At 43.5% G+C, this 20,991-nt stretch overlaps 1 protein-coding gene across 3 annotated transcripts in view; it reads right to left on the reverse strand.

Annotated features, from left to right (window-relative positions):
* Nucleotides 1–11,463: 11,463 nt before the first annotated feature.
* Nucleotides 11,464–20,991, reverse strand: part of net1 (neuroepithelial cell transforming 1) — a 40,193-nt gene continuing 30,665 nt past the window's right edge. For 2 of the 3 annotated variants that reach the window (XM_028571003.1, XM_028571004.1), the window contains 8 exons: nt 16,060–16,167; nt 15,732–15,896; nt 15,157–15,219; nt 14,731–14,904; nt 13,982–14,239; nt 13,690–13,860; nt 13,330–13,516; nt 11,464–13,206 (listed from right to left, as the gene is read on the reverse strand). In XM_028571003.1, the coding sequence (XP_028426804.1) occupies nt 12,752–13,206; nt 13,330–13,516; nt 13,690–13,860; nt 13,982–14,239; nt 14,731–14,904; nt 15,157–15,219; nt 15,732–15,896; nt 16,060–16,167 (1,581 nt within the window). In that variant the 3' untranslated portion in view covers nt 11,464–12,751. Of the gene's footprint in view, nt 13,207–13,329; nt 13,517–13,689; nt 13,861–13,981; nt 14,240–14,730; nt 14,905–15,156; nt 15,220–15,731; nt 15,897–16,059; nt 16,168–18,897; nt 19,182–20,991 lie in introns of those variants that run through there. The other variant, XM_028571005.1, reaches the window with a different exon arrangement.

Raw genomic sequence — 20,991 nt, forward strand, 5'->3', positions numbered from 1 at the left:
TCTGGTGACAGATTTTAAAACAAAGCGCTCACCCTCGGAGCATTCATACCTGATAGAGTGAGTCAGTCTGGCGAGGCAAAGCAAGGACGATATGCCAGGCCGCTATTTTAGACTTTGTGTAATCTGTTAGTGAATGCGTGAGATGTGGAGCAGATTCTTGTTCGATAGCTCTCGTGACTGAGAGAAAAGCTAAATCAAAGTGAAGGCATTCCTCCCGAACGTAACCTGTGTGAGCTTCTCACTCGAAGCCATATGGGAAAAATGCATATTAAGATGCTGGATAACCATCACGTTTGTAAGTCATTAGAGCACTCTTGGCAGGTGGCCTCAACGCACTGCTGCTTTGCACAGCACTTTACCTCAGCCAATGTCAGCATATAAAGAGTGATTACTCACTGCCACACACTCACACACAACATTAAAAAACACACACAATGGGAAAGTTTGGCATAACTGACGTCCAAGCAAAAGTCCAGTTAGCTCGAGTCAGCAGTCACTGTTTCATTTCTCCAAAGCCCTGGGCCTCTTCGAGAGGAAATGAAAGAAAGCCCGAATCTCCCTCTAACACAGAAAGCAATATCTTGGGAGGATAAATGCATTTTCACTGAACATCGCACGCACTTGTAAAACATTTGTTTCACATTTTCGTTTCAACTGTGTGGAACACTGGCTCATTCTGCTGCGCACAAAGGCTAGCTTGTTAGCCTAAAGCCTTGGGGCTAGGTTAGCTAGCCAATGTTTGTTTTTGAACTTAAGTCATCGTGGCGAACATGAAGCCTTCTTTGGTCTGTTGTAAAGCTGTTTCCACTTATTGGTCTCAGGAGAAAACATCCCATTAGCGCAGTAGTAGAGAGTAGAGAGGAGTCATTGTAATGCAGTAATGTCAGTTACACGGCAATACTTGAGCTAGCTAACGTTAGCCAAAATAATCTACTGGTTATGTCAGACCAAGTAAGGCTGCCTGTCACAGCAAAAAATGTGCGTTTTATTGCATATGATTTTAACTTTTCAATTCTAAGAGGAAGAATGTGATATATAATCTTTCAAAAGTTATATTGTCACGCTTTAAACTAACACATTCTAAATAGTTTTGATTGAACTTTCTATAACACATGGTAGTTTAGTCCTGAAAGTATTCTAAGTATTGGAGCTGTGTGTTTCCAAACCCCTCTAAAGGATGGATTCTGTCCAAAAATAGTTCACATTTGTCTACAACAGGTAGGCTACATCTGTTGATATCTCAACCTTGAATTCTTAAGCTGTAGCTATCTATTTCTGAAAACTGCTTCTGAAGTTCAGTAAGAACCAGATAGGCTTAAATGGTAAGATATTTTTCATGCATGACATACTGACATTTTGAAAGCATGTCATAAACTGGGGTTAGCTCTTCAGATAACTTCCACCTGCTGTTTCAACGCAATTGAAAACAATTATCCTCCATGCCCATGTATGCCATAAATCTTGGTGTCATCTTCGATCCAGCTTTAAAATTTGACAAGCAAATTACCACTGTTGTGAAAGGATGCTTTTTCCAGTAAAGAAACATTGCCAAATTTAAACCATTTCCTCTCGACTAGATTATACCGCAATGCATTTTATCTGGGAATTAGTCATTCTTGTTTCGCTTGCATTTGGTGCAGAATGCTGCTGTTAGACTACTAGCTGGTAGAGGAAGAAAGACAGCACTGCATCTGTATTGGTGTCCCTCTCCAACCCCAGATCACTCAGATCCTTAGACCACGTGCTCCTGACTATCCCTTGATCAAGGCTAAAGGTTAGCCTAAGGGCGATCGTGCTTTCATAGTAGCCGCCTCTAAGCTTTGGAACCATGGATGTATAATAAGAACTGGATACAGCATTTGAGACAGAGCCCTCTTCATTCCTAACAAATTGATAAATTATGATGGTGAAGTTATTTTGCTGAGGTTGTGACACTCTAACAGATTTCAGTGATCCACTGATTTACCGATGTCTTTCACCATGTAGGTCTATGGGAATAAGTCTTTTTGGGCCAGAGGGCATCTGGCATGTTTTTGTTTGTTTTATTGTACCGAACTTTGGTTAACTGGTTGTTTTTAAATGCGCTTTATAAATTTACTTGATTTGATTTGGTGATCTCCAATTCTTCAGATATTATTTAACAACATTATAAACCAACTTTTGGCTTTTAAATGACTAGAAGTCTTATGAAAGGCTACATATGAAAACAGTTGAAAATTAAACATACACTGTACTAGGGCTGGGTACCGAATTCAAGACTTTTAAGTCACAGACCGAATTGCCTCAAGTATCGATTATCGAAAAATGCCTCGTCATTCAATACCCAATTTCAATACCTAAGGAGCAAATCTCATCAGCGTCAGTGAGCCAATAGGCATGCAGCATGCTACTACCAATATCTAATAATGCTGCTGATTGGCTGTCTAACGTTGCACGACACACAGACACGCAGGAAAAACTCCACGTTACGCGAGTGTGTGCTGTAAAGTGTAATGTTGTAATATCTTTTGTTTTATAAAATTGGAATTGAAAAAAGTATGGTTTAGGAATCGGTATCGAACTCACGGTATCGGTACCAGTACCGGTATTGCAAATTTCTTTAAACGATACCCAGGCCTACACTGTACCCGTGTTTTGTTCTCACCAGAGCTAGCGAAACATCTGTTAGCGATCTGTTACTAGGGATGCATAATGTAGCTACCTTCTTGATTGCCCGGCTTACGATTTTTATTAAAATTGTACAGTCCCGTTTCTTTTAATCCACTGACCCATTTCTTTAATGATGATTTACTGCTAACCAAGAAAGTTCCACGCCCATCCAAATACAGCCAATGATGTGAAAATGAATAGAACTTTCTCCTCTGGAACCCGAGAGCCTGAGAGCATAATAGCAAACATGATACTGTACATCACAAGACTGCAGTTGATGAGATAAAGACTTTTGGGTTATCTATGTGAAAGAAGCTCCTGTTGTAACGGACACAACTAACCACCCTTGCTTTCGTGTTGTGTTAAACCTCCCTGAGGGGAATTATTTCTACCATCTTTTTTAAGAATGCATGAATGTTTTAGCGAGCCATTAATTTGTTGTTCAAGGTTTTTTTGTCTTTCCCAACCCCTCACATGTCATCTCCTAAGGCGAAAGGAAATCCCCGAGACAAAGTGATATTTGTCTGAGAGAAAAGAACAAGGAGCTGACAGCTCCTTTCGGCAGCGCGTGAGTGATGACTGAACAAGTTCCCGGTCTGTCAGGACGAGCGCCACTGAGTGTATTTTGACATAAACATGGAGTCCAGGTTTTGATGCAGGGTTGCTGTGAACCTGTCTGATCCCCAGTGTTCTGAGGCTGCCCCCCCAAGCGCTACTTAGCTCCTCCGATTATGTCTTGAGTTCATTGTTTTATTGTCTGTGGGTGTGGATTTGGTAAACTGATCTTAAAGTTTCATATCCAGGGAGTTTCCAGTGCCTTCTAGCCAGTGGTGGGATGTAACTATAAGTACATTTACTCAAGTACTGTGCTTAAGTACAAATTTGGGGTGCTTGTAGTTAATTTGATTCTTTTCTTTTCATGCTACTTTCTACTTCTACTTTGCTACATTTCAGAGAGAAATATTGGACTTTTTACTCCACTACATTCATCTGACAGCTTAAAGGGGCGCTATGCAGTTTTGTTCATTTGTTCGCTGTTTTCTGGCTTTTTGCTGGCAGGTTTCTCTATAGAGCCCCCCCTACAACTTCAAAATAGATATTTATATAACTCTTGTTTTGCCTTCCCGTCCACCATGAACTTGTTATCTTTCCGGGTCATAACCGAAAAAGCAAGTTTTTGTTGTGCTTTTTCAGACGTTTTTGATGTTTTTTTTTGAATCTTTTTACATTTTTAAAACAATTTTGACGTATTTTTCAGCGCTATTTTCTTTAAATTTATGGTCAATAAACCTAATTTAAATGACCTTATACCTAATTTTTGAGTTTAAAAAAGGCAGAACTTATGAATTATTTTGACCAATAGTTACGGTCAGAGGATGTTGAGTGGATCACAAGTTCAGTCGGGAGATGGATTTCAAATTTTTTTTTTTCAAATGCTATAAAATGTAAGAAAACACCCAAAATTCAATGGAAGTAATCACTCATTTTACGTGTGAATAATGTTGTACGCATCCATTCAACATAAATCAATGTATCCAAGTTATTTTTGGGCAATTTGGTTTAAAGAAACCCATATGCCTGATATAACAAATTAAGATTTTTGCACACAAAACACAAGTAGTGTATAAAATCTGATCTTTTAAGTCCAGCTGAAATGATCAGACCATTGAACACACAACAGTTTGGATCGTTTACACTTTCTATAATGTGAGGATTTTTATGCATTGAGTACATTTTCCTGATGATACTTACATACTTTTATCTAAGTATCATTTTCAATGCAGGACTTTTACTTTTAACAGAGTGTTTTTTACAGTGGGGTATCAGTATTTTTTACCTAATACTTCCACCGCTGATTCTAGCCTCTAACCCAGCGCTGATAATAGAGATGCAGTTTGCATTTAAGTGAAACAGACACAGAGAAGCTACACAGCTTGTAAGCCTTGGCATGTGTGCATGCTAATCTCATAGACAATCCCTCTGTTATGTTGTCTGCACTCTGTGTGGGGCTGTGTGGCCTTTTCACCATGCATGAGCCCCAACTAAATGAATGTGTCGCCCACGTGGTCCACCAGCATCGACGCAGGCCCTTCAACGAGTCCTGTTGTTGTGCTCCATCAAATATGCTGCAGAGGGAGTTTTCCTCCAGCGGTTATACCCAACATTTTCGTCAAAACAGTCCTCGCACGTCGTCTGCTTTGTCTGTAATTTACTTCTTTGGGCAAAGGCGGCGATGTTGTGGCAGTTTAGCCTGCTCTTTGTCCCAGCTAAATGAGCCCTTATATACCTCTCCAAATAACAAGATTTCCATGACAACGCAGCAATCTCATGCTCCTTCCTAATCCTTGGTACTGGACAGAGCCAGGTAAATATTCATATGATTTTAGTGTCGCAGTTGACATTTTGGGAAGTGCGCTTATTCACTGAGAATTCGATGAGAAAATCGATCCACTCTCACGTCTGTAAGCTAAAGCGTGATTTATGCTTCTGCGTTTAATCTACGCCGTGGCTACGTACGTAGGTACGTGGAGACACAGACCCTATTCTTATTGTTATTCTTTATTTTATAAAAGGACAACACACGTTAATTAACATTTCTGTAAATGTGCCAGTGTTAGCCAGCCGACTAATTCTCAACTGTAGTCCTTTAGCCAGATGATTTTAGACCAGAGCAACAGGAAACAGCAAGACATTAGTACAGGTTAAACTATAGAGACAGAAGTCAATAAAACACCATACACACAGCTAGAGCAACAAATAAGCTTTCTCAGTAAGCCATGCAGAGCTACAGGAAGCAGCAAGACATTAGCACAGTTACACATCAACAGTATCCCCATTCAGTATAAGAAGCCATGCAAGCATCAAAACACAGCCAAGCAACACAGACAAGCCGTAATAAAAAGATGAAATAGGAGGCGTTAATACGGCACTCTCACTCGCTCTACCACACACTCCCCATGATCCCCAGATCGACGCGCACACACCAACGCACAGGTATAAACATCAGGCCACTTACGTAGGCTACGGCGAAAGCTCTGCGTGGAGCCTTCGCACATCCATGAATCACGTTTAAGGCGCCGTCCCCACTACTACGTTTTGGTTTAAAAACCAATATCTTTTGCTTCGTTTTTAACCTCACGTCTGCACTACTCCGGCGTTTCCAAGCCCCTAAAACTGAGACATTTGGAAACACTGCTGCCCCCCGTTTTGGTTTGAAAACTCAGAGGTTACTGTTGTCTGTACGGGCACAAACGGAGACCTTTGGTCTTATCTGTCAGGTAGCTTACTGTAGTGGAACGGCTTGGAATGACGAACAAAAACGCTTGTCTTTTACTGTTGACATTTACTGCTCAATATGCTGCAGTTTTTACACACGAGAAAGTGACCAACTTCGGCGTGGCGGACATTTTGCATCTAGCGTCTCATTTTCTTCTCAGTACTTGCTAGCGTGAGTACCCAACCGACAACTTCCGTCTAGCCTACTTCAAAATAAAAGCACTTCCTGTGATGGTTTGCAGTAAAACTAAATTACTGTTAAACAAATAAGGTTGTGTACCTTTTCACATATTAGCTGTAAATCAAGTACTGTAAATAATGTAAATAGAGAGTTTTAACCACACTCTAATTTACCATTTCCTTTAGACTGTTTTAAACTAAACAACATGAATTTCTTATTAAAATGCTTTAAACAAACATTTCACACTTACAGACCTTTCAGTAACAGTTCCACCTCGTCGTCAGTCCAAGCAAATTAATCTCTGGTTTTACTTTTCACCATTGTTGTTCTTTCTCCTATATACTATATAGTATTTCCTGTATTTTCAACTTACACATCCATGATGCCCAACCGCAGAGTAACGTCAGACAATCTGCTTCCTGTTTACATGCACATGCCCAGTGTATGCCAATGGTCATGTGATATGTAAATATGGACGAAGATTAGTTCTGGAGCTAAAAACTCTTGTGGAAGCAGATCGATTTTGTCTCAAAACGAAAATGAAAACGTAGTAGTGTAGATGTAGCCTAAATATGAAGCTGACCAGCAGCCAATTAGCTTAGCTTAGCATAATGTCAAAACGACCCATTTCACATGTACCCATGTAGTCATTTGACCCATTGCAGATGAAAAGAAACATGTATTAGTGCATCAGTAAACACTAAAATGGTTGAAAATACACAGAATTAGCCAGCCTGGAGCCAACACTGCTAGATAGTGATGATGACATTACAAGAGACCAAGCTCAAATATTCTGAAAAAAATGGTAAATTCCTTTGTAAATCCGCAAAGGATATATATAGATATTGTTCCCAATTTAGGTGAGTCAAGCAATGCATCACACTTTTGTGATGAAGTGAAATGCTGACTTCATTTCAGTGTCGATGTGTCATCTAAACGAATGAGCACAGTTCCTCTTATTCTGAACAGCAACTAAAGTCTAAAACCAAAACGGATGTGGCTTTCTATTCCTGAAAAGTGAACTGTTCAGCTCCCTTCCCCCTTTTCATTTGCACTTTGCAACATTTAAAATGAGCTACTTTTTACTTTTACTGCTAAAGTCTGTTAAAGTCTATAAAAATAAGTCAAACCTGACCTAGCCCAATGAGGACGTGCAAGCTGTTGTGTATATTTTAAAGTCTATAAAAAGAATAGTTAGACATTTTGGGAAACACTTATTTGCTTTCTGGCTGATAGTTAGATAAGAAGATCCACTTGTCACCTTACTCTTTCTACTCCAATGTTTGTCCATTGACTACGAAGTTAGAGTCAGTAAGTTTAGTTTAGCACAAAAACTGGCAGTCGGTTAGCTTAGTTTAGCACAAAAACTGAGTCTTTCCAAAGGTCAAAAAAGGAAACAAAAACGTTGTCAGATGGTTGCTCCCACACCCTTTATAAGTAAAAGTTCATCAAAGTAATACTACTTTTACTTAAGTAGAATATTTTTGCAGTCTTTCCACCTCTGCGTTGGCTAACGTCCAGAATGAGGTGTCACCTACACATTGTAGTTCTGGTAAAACAGAAGCAGGAGACTGAGTCAGACCAGTCAGGGAAGTTTGGGCCTCCCCCAGTTCATCTGAGCCCTGGAGGTGAGTCTCTTCAGCTCAGATCCTGAAGCGACTGACTGAAGGGTGTGTTTGCTGGAGGGAGATAAGTGTCAAAGGATGTGGCGGTGACGGATCACTGACACGAGGCTCAGCTGCCCGTGTCCGTCAATAATCCGTCCCACAGATCTGTCGTTAGCACCCATGAGCTGCTGATAGGGGGACTTTCTGCTACACTGGAGAGGGCGTCCTGCTGTGTTTGTGTCTGCACTGATTCTCAGCTGGGTCATTTTGCTTAAATCAGGGGTCTTCAACGTTTTTTAAACCAATGACCCCTTAACTGAGAGAGAGAGAGAGAGAGACGGATCAGGGACCCCCTACTACATATATTGTATAAAATTAAGTTGTATATTAAACTGGGCCTACAATAACATGTAGGGCGCCCTAAAGCCTTTATAAATACCTTTTTAGTCCATACTAAGCTATTCAAATAATAATTGTTGGCATGATTTTATAAATCATGTTTTAGTGTTAAACATAAATGAGGCACAGGGAATCCTCAGGGTGAACAGGATCGGTGGACCTTACCTATAGGCCAGAAAGCCTATTATTAATGTGTTTTTCACACAAATAGGCGGATTTATATTGCTAATAATATGTAGGATTCATGTTAAGACGTTTACATTTTTGAAAACACTTTCAAAAGTTGCAGAGAAACTCCCTTCATTCACGTTGCCTGATGACGGCCTAGTACCGAAACGTTGCACATTATTACATTTACTTTTTTGCAAGTTAGACAGCGTGCGGGAGTTCCTCTGCAACTTTTGACTTCCATATCCCCCTCCGACGCACCTGTCTCACGTTATATTTTTCTGTAATGAAAAACTTTCAAAAAATTAACTAATAATTTGAAGGCCCCCCTGCAGTAACTCTGAGGACCCATCAAGATCTGACAGCAGCTGACATTTCTAGAGTGTGGCATCCTAAAATCAGCCTCAGCCACTTCATTGGCTTGTTCATCAGGGATATTTAAACCCATCAACATTTTGGTTCGGCCTCCAACAATGAAATAAACAACCTCTTTGTGTTTCTGCATGGATGAAGGGCAAACAAAATTACATCTAGGTTTAATTCGGGGGTATCAACTATAATACTTGTTGTCTTTTACCTTTAAACCACAATCTAATAAGCAAACTGATTTGAATTTCCAGTTTTCAGGAAAGTTCTTCTAGAGTTACGGCACGTCTGAAAGCTGAGAATTGTCCATACGAGGTTTTCACAGTACAAGCAAGAACTTCTTTAAAGGGAGGTACAACGTCAAAGATTCAACCACCAAAACATTTTTTCTCATACTTTGCCTTTCATACCTCTATTGGTGACTGCTTCCTATGTCTTCCTGCGTCAATATTTCTTCATCTATTAGAATATCTCTCCTTCTCAAATTCTTCCATCATCATATCTGGCCGATCATCTTTCTACCTGCGTACCTTGAACCAATCAAGGGTTAGATGCTCCTTTTTAAATATCTTTTTTTGGTCCTGCCATTCTGTCTTTCGGACCTAGTATATAGCAACAAGCTTATATTTTTTTTATGTAGCATTTTAGTCCTTACTGACAGCAGACGGTCAAGACAGACAGGAAACATCCATCCTTCTGCAGTTTACTTCCTGATTAAGCTTTGAGCTGTTAGTTACCGTAGTCGTGTGGTTGTTACTTCGATGAATGCAACATTACCATAATTGATCACAAATGATGGCAAAACCTAAGAAAAGAAAGCCCAAGTCGAAATATAAACTGAAGTGATCATCTAATAGTCAGACTTCAAAGAGAGATGAGACTAAACGTTCCATGAAGGATGTTAAAAGAGGTAATGTCTAAATGGTAACCCAAGTCTCGCGGGATGGTTGACGTTAGCCATTTCGCTCCAGTGGTTAAGGTTAGGATAGATCGTTGGGCCGCCAGTCTTGCAAGAGTTTTCGCAAATCTAGGTTTACCATGTAGACAGGTCCGTAAAAAAAAAGCTCTGGTACTGTATAAGGTCAAAGGTATTAATATATGGTTTTAGTATTATCAAATCTGATATCCATAAATACCGGTAAATGGACAGTACAAAAAATAGGACAGGAGAGTGTTTCATTTTCCCAGCTTGCTGTTTGACTTTCATCACAGGCCGAGTTAGGGTTCTAACCCAGGAACTCAGCAGCACCCATTTCACCAACTATAATGCTGGTACATGTCCAACTTCCATTAAAGTAAATAGACGACTGTGTGGAGAGCATGAGCGAATGTTTGGAGAATGCTCTCAGTTACTCCGAGGCAGACACGAGGCCTTCAGCCAAGCAGACATATTAAAAGGGAAGAAAATCTGCCTTGCTCCAGCGCAGACCTGGTTCACAGTCACAAAGCTCGCTGATGGCTGAAATGAAGCCGTCTCTCCTCATTTTCTTTCAAGTGATCACCCAACTGGACAACAGTATATGGACTGAGCTTCCAGTTTGAAATCCTTTAAACCCGATCTGTTTATTAAAACATTTCAGAGGCTCTTGTGGCCCATTTGACAAGTCTTCCAAATGGAAAGCACAGACCTGACAAAGGGAGGCTTTTCTTTCAATAAAAACTCACTAACTACTAATACGTTTGTTCAAACAGGGACCAGGCAGAGATGTCGCAGTTTGAAAAGAAAAAAAACACCCTGACTGATTCCTACGCTGCAAATGTTTCTCTTGGCACCTACATGGAACTGACTGTTTGGTTAAGAGTTAAGCACGGTCATAAATTAATGGGTATCTCCTTGTTCTGCCTTTATTTAAAGACACTCTACAAGTGTTACTGTATGTGAGTCAAACCTGACCTAGCCCAATGAGGACGTGCAAGCTGTTGTGTATATTTTAAAGTCTATAAAAAGAATAGTTAGACATTTTGGGAAACAACTGCAATGTCTGTCCATTCACTACGAAGCTAGAGTCAGTAAGCTTAGTTTAGCACAAAAACTGGCAGTCGGTTAGCTTAGTTCAGCACAAAAACTGGCAGTCGGTTAGCTTAGTTTAGCACAAAAACTGGCAGTCGGTTAGCTTAGTTTAGCACAAAAACTGGCAGTCGGTTAGCTTAGTTTAGCACAAAAACTGGCAGCCGGTTAGCTTAGTTTAGCACAAAAACTGGCAGCCGATTAACAAAGTTTAGCATGAAAACTGGCAGCCGATTAGCTTAAGTTTAGCACGAAAACTGCCAGCTGGTAAGCCTAGTTTAACATGAAAACTGGCAGCCAGTTAGCTTAAGTTTAGCACAAAAACTGCCAGCTGTTAGCTTACGTTTAGCACAAAAGCTGGCAAACGGTTAGCTAAGTTTAGCACGAAAACTGGAAACCTGTTAGCTTACGTTTAGCACAAAATCTGGCAAACTGTTACCTAAGTTTAGCACAAAACATGGCAGCCAGTTAGCTTAAGTTTAACACGAAAACTGGCAGGTGGTAAGCCAAGTGTAGAGTGCTGAAGAATGGTCTGACTACACTGCCTAGATATTCTGGGATAGGGGGAAAACATTCTGGCTTGTTTATTTCTTTGAACCAATCAAAACTGCCCTAGGCAGCGCTAAGCCCCGGATGCTGCAAAAGCGCCTTGGTAAAATAGACCGTGGAAGGGGAAGAAAATCAAGCACGTGTTGTCAGGCTTTATCCCAGCAATGTACATCCGTTGAGCCAGACTAATGTTGATGTGAATAATTGCAATTCTTCAGAGAGAGAAAAAAAAAAACACCATAAAGACATGAAACCAAAAGTTCAGTTGCAAATCTTACACAGATCTTTATTGTTCTTTAATTACATACAGTTCGTAGCAAGCAAGTTGCCCTTTTCTCTTTCTTCTCTTGTTCTCATCTTGTGCACATACAAAAACCTTCTTTTTGTCTCCCTTCCCCTACATACTTTTTTCCATCGATTTCACTCACTTGATGTTTACCATCTATCATCCATCTACGAGCAAGATATCACATCAACTTACACAGGAAGTTAATGGAGTTAAACATCTTGCATTGACGATCTATTTCAGTTCCAAAACACAGCTTTATCCATCTTTTCTCTTTTCCCTTCTGCCTTCAACAACATTCTCTTATTTCCATCTTGTACATGTTTTACTGTCTGTGTAAATACATCCTGCTGCCTCTACTGTTACACGCAGTGTCCACAACTAAAGCTCCATGCAAGATGCAACACTGAAAAGTGATCCGTTTCATCCTGAAAAGTCCGCTTTTTCAAAAACCAACATGGCTCAGTTCAAAATTTTGTTTCAAAACAAAATTCCTCATCTCTCGTCATGATTCGACATGGGATGATTTACGACCACTATACTTAATAGTGATGTTTGCTCAAAACAGAGCGACTGAAGTCTCATATGTCACTGGATTTAAATTAATGCCTCTGACTGCAGTAAATGCAGAAAAAAAAAAAAGTGTCCAGGTCCTAACATCTGTCTTTAAAGGAATGTATAAAAATAAGACGTGAAATTTGTAGCTTTGTGTAGTATATCATCATCTTTTATAGGGGCGGGGGATTCTCCTCCTTTCTTGCCTGCTAAACATGCTCACAATTTCAAATAACTTCACCTAAAAGCTAAAACAGTGCTGCTTTATGATACCTACAAAATACTACAATACATTTTAGAATATAAAAGTGTAAAACTTTCATTAGGCCCCCCCCAAAAAGGTCTAAAATAATGCTTAAATATCAAATTAATAGTAAACAGGACTGAATGCACCACCTCTATGCTTGTCAACACGACACACACACATATGTATGTGTGAATTGTGCGTTTGCTTCTCATTGGGCTTCCCTTTTCGGAGCTGGTGGAAGCCGTGCACGTCTCTCCAGAATACTGTGTCTCTGTGGGATGCACGTGGATGGAGGGGTCAGGTAAATAGCTGCCGAAGAGGACAGTAACACAGAACACTGTTTTAATAATACGCACGCACGCAGACACGCATAAATACAAGTCCCACGCTTCTCCACGTTGCCTTTCCTTTTTACAAAAATGTCCACCCAGGAGTCCATTTATCTCCTTTTCACCTCACTTCACACCATTGTCTCTTTTCTCTTCCCTAAAGAGCACAGAGACTTCTTGTCCTTTTTGGTTTTGTGCGATGTGAGCGAGGAGAGCGGCGACGTCGAAGAGGACGACGAAGCTGACGAGGAGGAGCGGGACAGGGAGGACTTGGTGGTGGGGCTCGGCGCCGCGCTGTTGCACGGTGTGCTGGGGGCGGACTGAGAGGTCGGCCGCAGGCAGTTCTCGTCCGCCTCCTCCATGTGGACGATGGCGGAGAAGGAGGATGGGCGGCGCTTGGAGCGGGCGTCGCTCGCCGGCGGGGGGGGCGGCGCCGCCACCGAGGGCTCGCCGAGCGGCTGGTGGACGGAAATGGCGCTGCGGAGGCAGTTCAGCCACTGCTGCTTGTGGAAGACGTCGTTGACCTGCAGGGTGTGGGACTGCGCCTGGCTCGGGTCTTGGGAACGCACGCGGAAAATGTTCTTGGCTGTGGAGAGAGTGGAGAAAAAGTAGCATTAGCAATCTGCTATGTTTAACGGAAAACTATTTATAGTCCTACATTAACTGCTATAAACTTAAATCTTTTGTATTTATTCGACTCAGGCTGTACCTTTGTCTGCGTTGCTGAAAGCGCCTCTGAAGGATCCGCCCATTCGGACGTCTCCGTCCTGCAGGTCGTCCAACAGGAGATCGTGCACTGGGATTGGCTGCCGGTACACCTGGAAACACTGGCGCTCGTTCCTGGTGACGGGGCGGGTCAGAACCAGCAGCTCGGTGAACAGGAACACATGCAGCTTCTGCAAGGAAACGACAAAAAAAAAACAAGCACAAACATTAAAAAACAGATATTGTTTTCTAAACCGATGTTTTGGTTATCAAAGTTCATACTAGCATGGGTAAATCGCGGCTATTTCGGCGGGTCAGTTGTAGCCTGATGGCCTTCTACGTGTCGGTGTGCGGTTTTGCTCACCGTGCCGCTCTTGTTCCGCAGCTCGCCGTGACACAGCAGGCTCTTGCACTGCTCGATCAGGGGGTCTCTCTGCTTGTCGTCCAGGTACTCCAGCTTGTCGATGTAGTACTGGCACTCGGACTCTCCCTTCTTCATGTTGATGTCAGACAGCACACCCTGCATGATGGTGATCTGCGCACACACACACACACGAGGAATCAAAGCGTGAACTTCTGCGGCGTTATGATAACGGATCTGAAAGAGGACGTGAACCGTCCTGTGGTAAAACCCGAATCCGGTTCCCTCGACTTACCGCTTCCTCCAGGCTGGCGGCGTCCGGGTGCTCTGCCGCCGTGTGTCTCAGGATCTCTTTGAGCAGGAGCGGGTACTTGACCAGGCGCGAGCGCGGGATGTCCAGGAAGCTCCACAGGTCCAGCTTCCTGCTGAAGGGCGACTCGAGGCAGCGCTGCAGGAAGTCCTGCACGCGCGGGTCCTGCTTCTTCTGGTCCAGCAGCGCCTTGGCTGCCAGCTGGTTGCTGCAGTAGTTCTTGTAGGCGTTGAGCCTTGGCAGCTGGAGGGGGAGAGACGAGACCCTTACTAACGCTGCCCGTCTGAACTTTGACAGAATTAAAGACAGGACTGGGACGCAAATTCACTACTTTTTTAGGCACCGACCAAATTGCCTCCTTAGTATCAATAAAATACCCAAGACCCAATTTCAATCCCTAAAGATTAAATCTCATCTGCGTCTAGGAGCCTATAAACTCATTCAGCATGCTTTTACCAAAATCTAATAATGCTGGTGATTGGCTGTCATAACTGTACACGTCGTAGAGACACGCTGGGGCTCACGTAGTAGGAGCTCAAAAATAAATAAAAAGATGCATGCCGTAATGTGTAATGTAATTTCTTTTTAAAATGGACTTCATTAAATTGGTATAAAAAAAAAAAAAAAAAAAAAAAAAAAAAAAAAGAGGATGATTTAGGGATCGGCATCTAAGTCACAGTATTGGTATACATTTTCTTTTAAGGATATCCAGCCCTAGCGAAGAGGACACTTACCCAGTCTACGACAATCTGTCCGATCCGGCCCACGGTCCCGTCTGGCGCCGTGGCTTTGGTGAGCTGCGCCAGGAGGTCCTCGTGCAGAGGGATGTAGGCGTCCAGGTTGCCGAAGATGTGCGTGAGCTCCTCCTCTGACATAATGGAGAGCTTCAGCATCGGGTCGTGGTACGCCTGTGAACAGGAAAGGAGCCAAAAAAAAAAAAAAATAGTCAAATAACAACATCCCATCAGGCCAAAAAAGGGGGATGAATTGCTATGAATAGCTTGTAAAGAGCAGTAAGGGTACGAGAGAAAAAGGATGAGGAATAATTCCTGTCTTTTTATAGTTCCTGGCTTGGCTGTGTGGGAGGCCTGCCATACTTTGATTTAATCGGTTTGCTTAATATATACTCCCTCTGCCTCGGAGATTTAAAAAGCACAAACCTTGCGTGCGAGCTGGAGGTCCTCAATCAGGTCCTGTTCTCCACGATACAGCTCAAATATGGCCTGAGGAAGGGGAGGAGGAGGCACAGAAAGATGCTTTTTTAGCCAACCACATGAATCAGGATGTCATTACATTATTGCAATATTGCGATAGCCATTAGACTAAATGTAAAACTGCACTGGTGCCAAACGACTGACGAGCGCCAACTTTGAATTCTCTCTGGCTGCGCTCTCCCTCTTCCTTGCTCTCCGTGTGTAAAAGTGTACACAGTTTATGACTGTTCTGACAGTTGGCTAAGATGGCTGACATATGCAGGACAAGTGGGTATGACGGGCAGGAGAGCGCTAGTTTGTTGGCATGTCAGGTATATGTGAGCTTACACAGACTGGGAAATGAGCCCGGGGAGGCTTTTAGCCCCATTTAGAGCGTTTGACACAAATACTACAGGGATATGTGGAACTAGTCTGGTAGACGGGAAGAATTCACCGCTGTCTGGCTCCTTGGCGTCCTAACCGTGACCTACAATTTGCTTGCCGTTTCTCCTGTACGTTCACGTCTCAGTGCCCATTCTCACCTCCTGCCGCTTGATTTCTTTGGTAGAGAAAGTTCCCTTCTGGTGGACGTCTAGCATCTCTGACCACAGCATGCTGTTCCTCCTTTTGGGCGGTGTGGGGGCCGCTGCCTTGCTGCAAGGCTTATGGGGCACACCCGGCGACTTGCCATCGCCCCGGAAAGAGGCCTGCACATGGGAAAAGAGGAAGCCCCAGATGTCAGACATGTTGCAATTGGAAGCCAAGTTGTTTGGTGCAACATGCAGAATAGCAACAAAAAAAAGGTGCCCTTTGCCCTGAGGAGTTCCCTTTTTTTTGGGGGGTGGGGAGTTTAACGTCATGGGAGCTTACCTGGATGGTTTGGCCGAAGCGCCGGACGGCCCCATTCTTCACCGGAGAGATGAGGTTGGCTAGCGACGTCACCCTGCCGAGAGGACGGACCCGCTTTGTGCTGGGTTCCTGAGGAAGCAAAATGGAAGCAGTTTAGTCACGTTAGTTTTATCACAGCTCGTGTCAAAGAAATGTCAGAACATTCATTCTGCGTAAAGCGACACGGAACGAATCGCTGAGCAATGCCAGCTATGACATGGTCAGACCTCAGCAGTAAGTCCAGTCTACGCTTCCTTTGGGACTTCCTTGATTAAAACACATCAAGTCATAAATCCTCGTTATTGACTTGACTCCCTGCTTTGGGGGCGAGGAAATAGGAGTAGCTGGAGCCGGGGGTCGAGCTGCAGACAGAGATACTGAGGAGGAGGAAGCAGCCCCAGCAGCTGTTGGCTCTATCATGTGAAGAGTCTTGCAGCCAGGCCTGTCCACTGAGCTCAAAGACCCTTTCTGACTGCTGATCTGGAAGGGGAAGGGGGTCTGGAGGAATGCCAGGAATGCACAAGAACCTGCTCTCAGCTGTTCAACACCCCTCCCTGCACACACTCTGCTACTATCTGGCCCGACAACAGCTATAACTCCACTTGAGAGAGTGGAGCTGTTCCATCACTAAAAACAGCGGGAGATAAATGCATCCTGATTGCTCCGGCACTTTAACTGCCTTTCCCAGGGAAACCGAGCAGTACGGGCAGCGTGTCAGGACTGTTCAGTAAAAGCAGACCACCGCTGCGAGTCGGTCGTAAACAGACAGCGAATCGGTCCCCCTCTCGAGGGGGGTGCACGGCGGTGTTTGCGGCTGCGAGTCGAGACAGGCTCTCGAACAGGCCTCGCGTGAGAACAGCACTACACCTGGGCCAGGTGACCCCTCCCCTCACCCAGCCCTCGAGGCTGAGAGAAAGGAGAGAGAGCTGCTTGGACTCGTGCCAACAACAGCAGGCTGCGGGACTCAAAGAGCTGCAGACCTGAAGTAATGATTTCAGCCCACAGAGCCTCTTCGAAAAAACATGACAGGATGAGACCAGCCCCGGCCATAATTAGCGTTCCCAAACGTTTGCGCTGCCCACAAAACTTTTTGCATTTTTAAGAACTTCACACTAATGAGGGCCTTGCTCTCTGAAAAAAGCCGTATGAGTTTTCTCCTGACTCAGGCCAAATGGGATTTTGCCTTGGCTCAGCGAATCTGGGAAACAGAGCAGCCATTGAGGCTCCGGGCTCTGCGGACACAGCTGTGGAACAGATCCGCTCGGTCTGGCGGGGCCTAAGGGCTGCGGTCGGGTCGCGCTCTCCTCTGGGTCTCCACATCAGACAGACAGCCTTGAGAACTTAGCAAGCCCTCTAGTGGCAGGGCCCAGCAAACGGATGCCACATGCTTTGACTGTGGTCTACATGCAGAGACAGACTTCCTTTGACTGGTCTGTGGGGACTAGGATTGCCTAAATCTAATTTGTGACATTTTAATGCCAGTCTTTCAGTTGGGTGGGGTGTGGTGGTGGTGGTGGTGGTGGTGGTGGGGGGTTCCAAAGTAAATACTGGAAACGCGTGCTGGCCATTTAGCCCTTCCTGTCCTTTGGGAACTGGCCCCAGAATAACAAAAGACCACTGGTCCCACTCTTTGTTTATCAGCAGTGCAGACAGACAGAGAAAGTAGCTATTCCCGGAACTCTGGAGTTACACCGAGTCAGGCTCACTTCAGGAAACCAGACGGATCTGGGGTTGGGGTGGGCTGCTGCTTCAGATAACTATTATCAGGGGAACATAGTGCGGTGCGCTGCTTAAACTCCTGACCTAAGGTTACAAACTTTATACACATGTTTCAGGGAGTTCTTTCAGGGATAGCAAAAGTGCTTCCTGTGCTTTCCCTTTGATGTAACCTTGTGTGTGCTGGGAGCCAATACCCCAGATGTGTCCCTGGGATTACAGCACAGCTTGAGCTGATAGCAGCGCGGAGCAGAACGCCAATGAAAAGAGTCGAGGCCGTCAATAAGTCAGCGCAGAGTGTCTCATGTGTGCAGTTGTGCGAGAACGGGACTCGCTTCATGAATTGTTCTTAGACTTCTGCTTTATCGAGTGGTTTACGGTCAATGAAACCACATCTTCCCTGAAATCGCTTTCCAAAAGAGAACCATGCAAGCCTCGAAAAGGGGAAGGAAGAAGCTAAAGTAGTGATTTTTTTTTTTTTTTAAGTACAGAGAGTACAGCTGTGTTTCTACTTCTGTGTTCCCTTTAATTGTGTCTGCAGCTATAGGAATGCTCTCAGGCTGCTGTGCTGAATTGGCGTCAAAGATAACCTGCACTCTCTTTTGAAATGTCAGCGGTCAAACGCAAAGTTATTCTAGACAGAATAGTTGTTGACTGAGATTGGACCCCCTGCCGCTTCGCTGTTTGTGGTACCTTTGAGGCTACAGACTCTCCACATCCCACCAAGGATGAGCTGTCTGCTGGGATGCATTATTTAAAAAGAGCCGGGGAATACACAACACTGAGGGGGGTCAGCGCACTGTTACCAACTTCATAGGTGCAGTGTATTCCAATGATTAACTTTTTCCAGGTTAGGCGCTATCTCAGGCTCAAAGTCTCATATTACAGGAACAAGGCATTTGAGAGCACACACGCACCAACACTGTGTGCCCAATTGAGATAAAAAAATCAACAGGGTAAGGTGATGATTCACTCACAATCTGACCCAAAGATATGACCTCATCTAGAGGAGTTCCTGACAAACATTGACTGAAAGAAAGGCACAGGTAACAGCTAGCGGTAGTAGAAACTTCCCCACGACATTGTGTTATTTCTGCATCTCACCTCTGACTCCTTGTTGGCTTGGTTCTGGTAGTCTATGACTTGCAGAGTCCGTTTGATAGGCACCAAGCTACCCAGTTCATCGTAAGCCACCATAGCTTTCAATAAAAACGCAATATCCTTCTTTTTTTTTCTTTAATCCTGGCGTGTCGGCTTCAAGTAATCCACATCAGAGAAAAATAAGTCGATGAAAAATCAAAAAGGTTGCGTTAGCAATAAAAACTTAAATAAATAAATCCTCCTTCCCCTCATGGGCCAGAGCTCTCTGAAAAGCTCCTCTCACACACACTTTCTAAACTTTGTTCTGAGGTCGGCTGAGGGAGGGAGGTCTTTATACCGGGAGGACAGACAGGGAGGAGCAAAGCCTGTGCTCAGCCCTCATGGCTGCAAATCAGGTTTACTTACTTGGAAGTGGGCAGAAGCTGCCTACAAGCTCGGTGGAACCCTCCACGGAGAGTGAAAACATTAGTGAGAAATCCTAAGATCGTGGGTACAGCTTACAGTTAAACAAAGTTGACAAAAAACAACTCTGATGAGGGCAAATGAATGTTGGGAAAGAGACGGAACCTTAGCGAGGTCCTCTCACAGGACTGGGGGAAAGTTTGCAGTAAAGCCTGAGGAATGATCACGTTTGGACTTCTGCACACATTTTTGATGATTGAGAGTCAAAAAGCTGAAAGTGTAAGAACTTTTCAGCAGATGTTTGGGCTTGACGTAAACACACAGCAGAAACATTAACGGCAATGGTTCCTCCCATTTGTTGGCTTATAAAAGAGCTGGAAAAAGATAAGCTGCTGATGCTGCAGTTTAAAAGCGTTACTATCAAAGACGATGGTACGTGCAAATATAAAAGTGATTTTTTTTAAACAGTACACTTAGCTGAAAATCATTGTGGACGGTAACGATTAGAGCTGAAACTGTTAAATGATAATTAAAAAATGTTGCCTGCTATTTTTTGTAAGTCTTTTATTACACTTAAAAGGAAATTATCTTTTGGTTCCAGCTTCTCTGATGTGAGGGTCCACTGCTTTTCTTTGTTCCACTGTTTTCTGTCATTTTATAGACTAAAAGGTTCATTGATAAATCAATGATGAATTCAGTTTCTACCTACTGTATATGTTTACACCAATACAGATTATCTGGATCAATCAGCCTCTTGATCTACCTTATCTTTGACAACAGCTGATTTATCTTTCAGAAATAGGAGACGGTGTTTGTCACAAGAAAACTGTACTTGTGAGTTGATTCCGCTTCCATTCAAGCTATCTTTTACCACATTACTGTGATCGTTAACGACAGTTACGGTCATGATGAGATAAAAGTCTTATCAAAGTCACGGGTGATTTGACAAACATGAAAGAGGGAGTATTCTGTCTCAACTTCAACCAAGGCTTTTTATCAGGTACTAAAAAAATGTTTGAAACTTGATGGCTAATTCTGTTCAATATACTAATTAACTCACTACAAAAGTTATTATTACTGGGCCATTTCTAGCTAGCTAATTATCCAAGCAGTTTGTGCTCTTGACGGCCAGTGCTTTAAAGGGAGCCCTTATCAGACTCATCAGCTGAACTGGGGGAGGTGATCAATTAGAATATCAATAGCAGGGGGCACTGTGACACACTCAGGCCAGATGTTTAAACTGAAACCTATTTATTGAATACTACTTGGTAAGGGAGGGTGGGGGGCTGCAACTGCCACCCATATGTTGATTGGACTAATACTGGGGGAAAAGGTAACATGTCGGCCAGTTTCAGCAAAGACAAAGAAAAGAAGCCTAAATCTAACTTGTGGCTCTGTTTTATGCATGTGTGTGCATCCATGGGGGGCGTGGGGGGGATGCACATGGCTGAAGGACAACCACACCTGAAGCCACAGACTCTACACACCCATGCAGCTGGTGCACAAATGCACAGCAAAAATGTAGAGCTGTTAGGTCTGAAGGAGCAAAGAGGAGTAGGGTGTCACAATGTGAGTGTGTGTGTGTGTGTGTGTGTGTGTGTGTTGTGCAAAACGACAAGCCAGTTGACGGCTCTGCTCCATCCTCCTGGGTCAACACAGAGGTGTGAAACAGGACAGGGGCTTCATGCTGTTGCA

Source organism: Perca flavescens, chromosome 23 (genome assembly GCF_004354835.1).
Source record: "Perca flavescens isolate YP-PL-M2 chromosome 23, PFLA_1.0, whole genome shotgun sequence".
In the NCBI taxonomy this organism is placed as follows: Eukaryota; Metazoa; Chordata; class Actinopteri; order Perciformes; family Percidae; genus Perca; species Perca flavescens.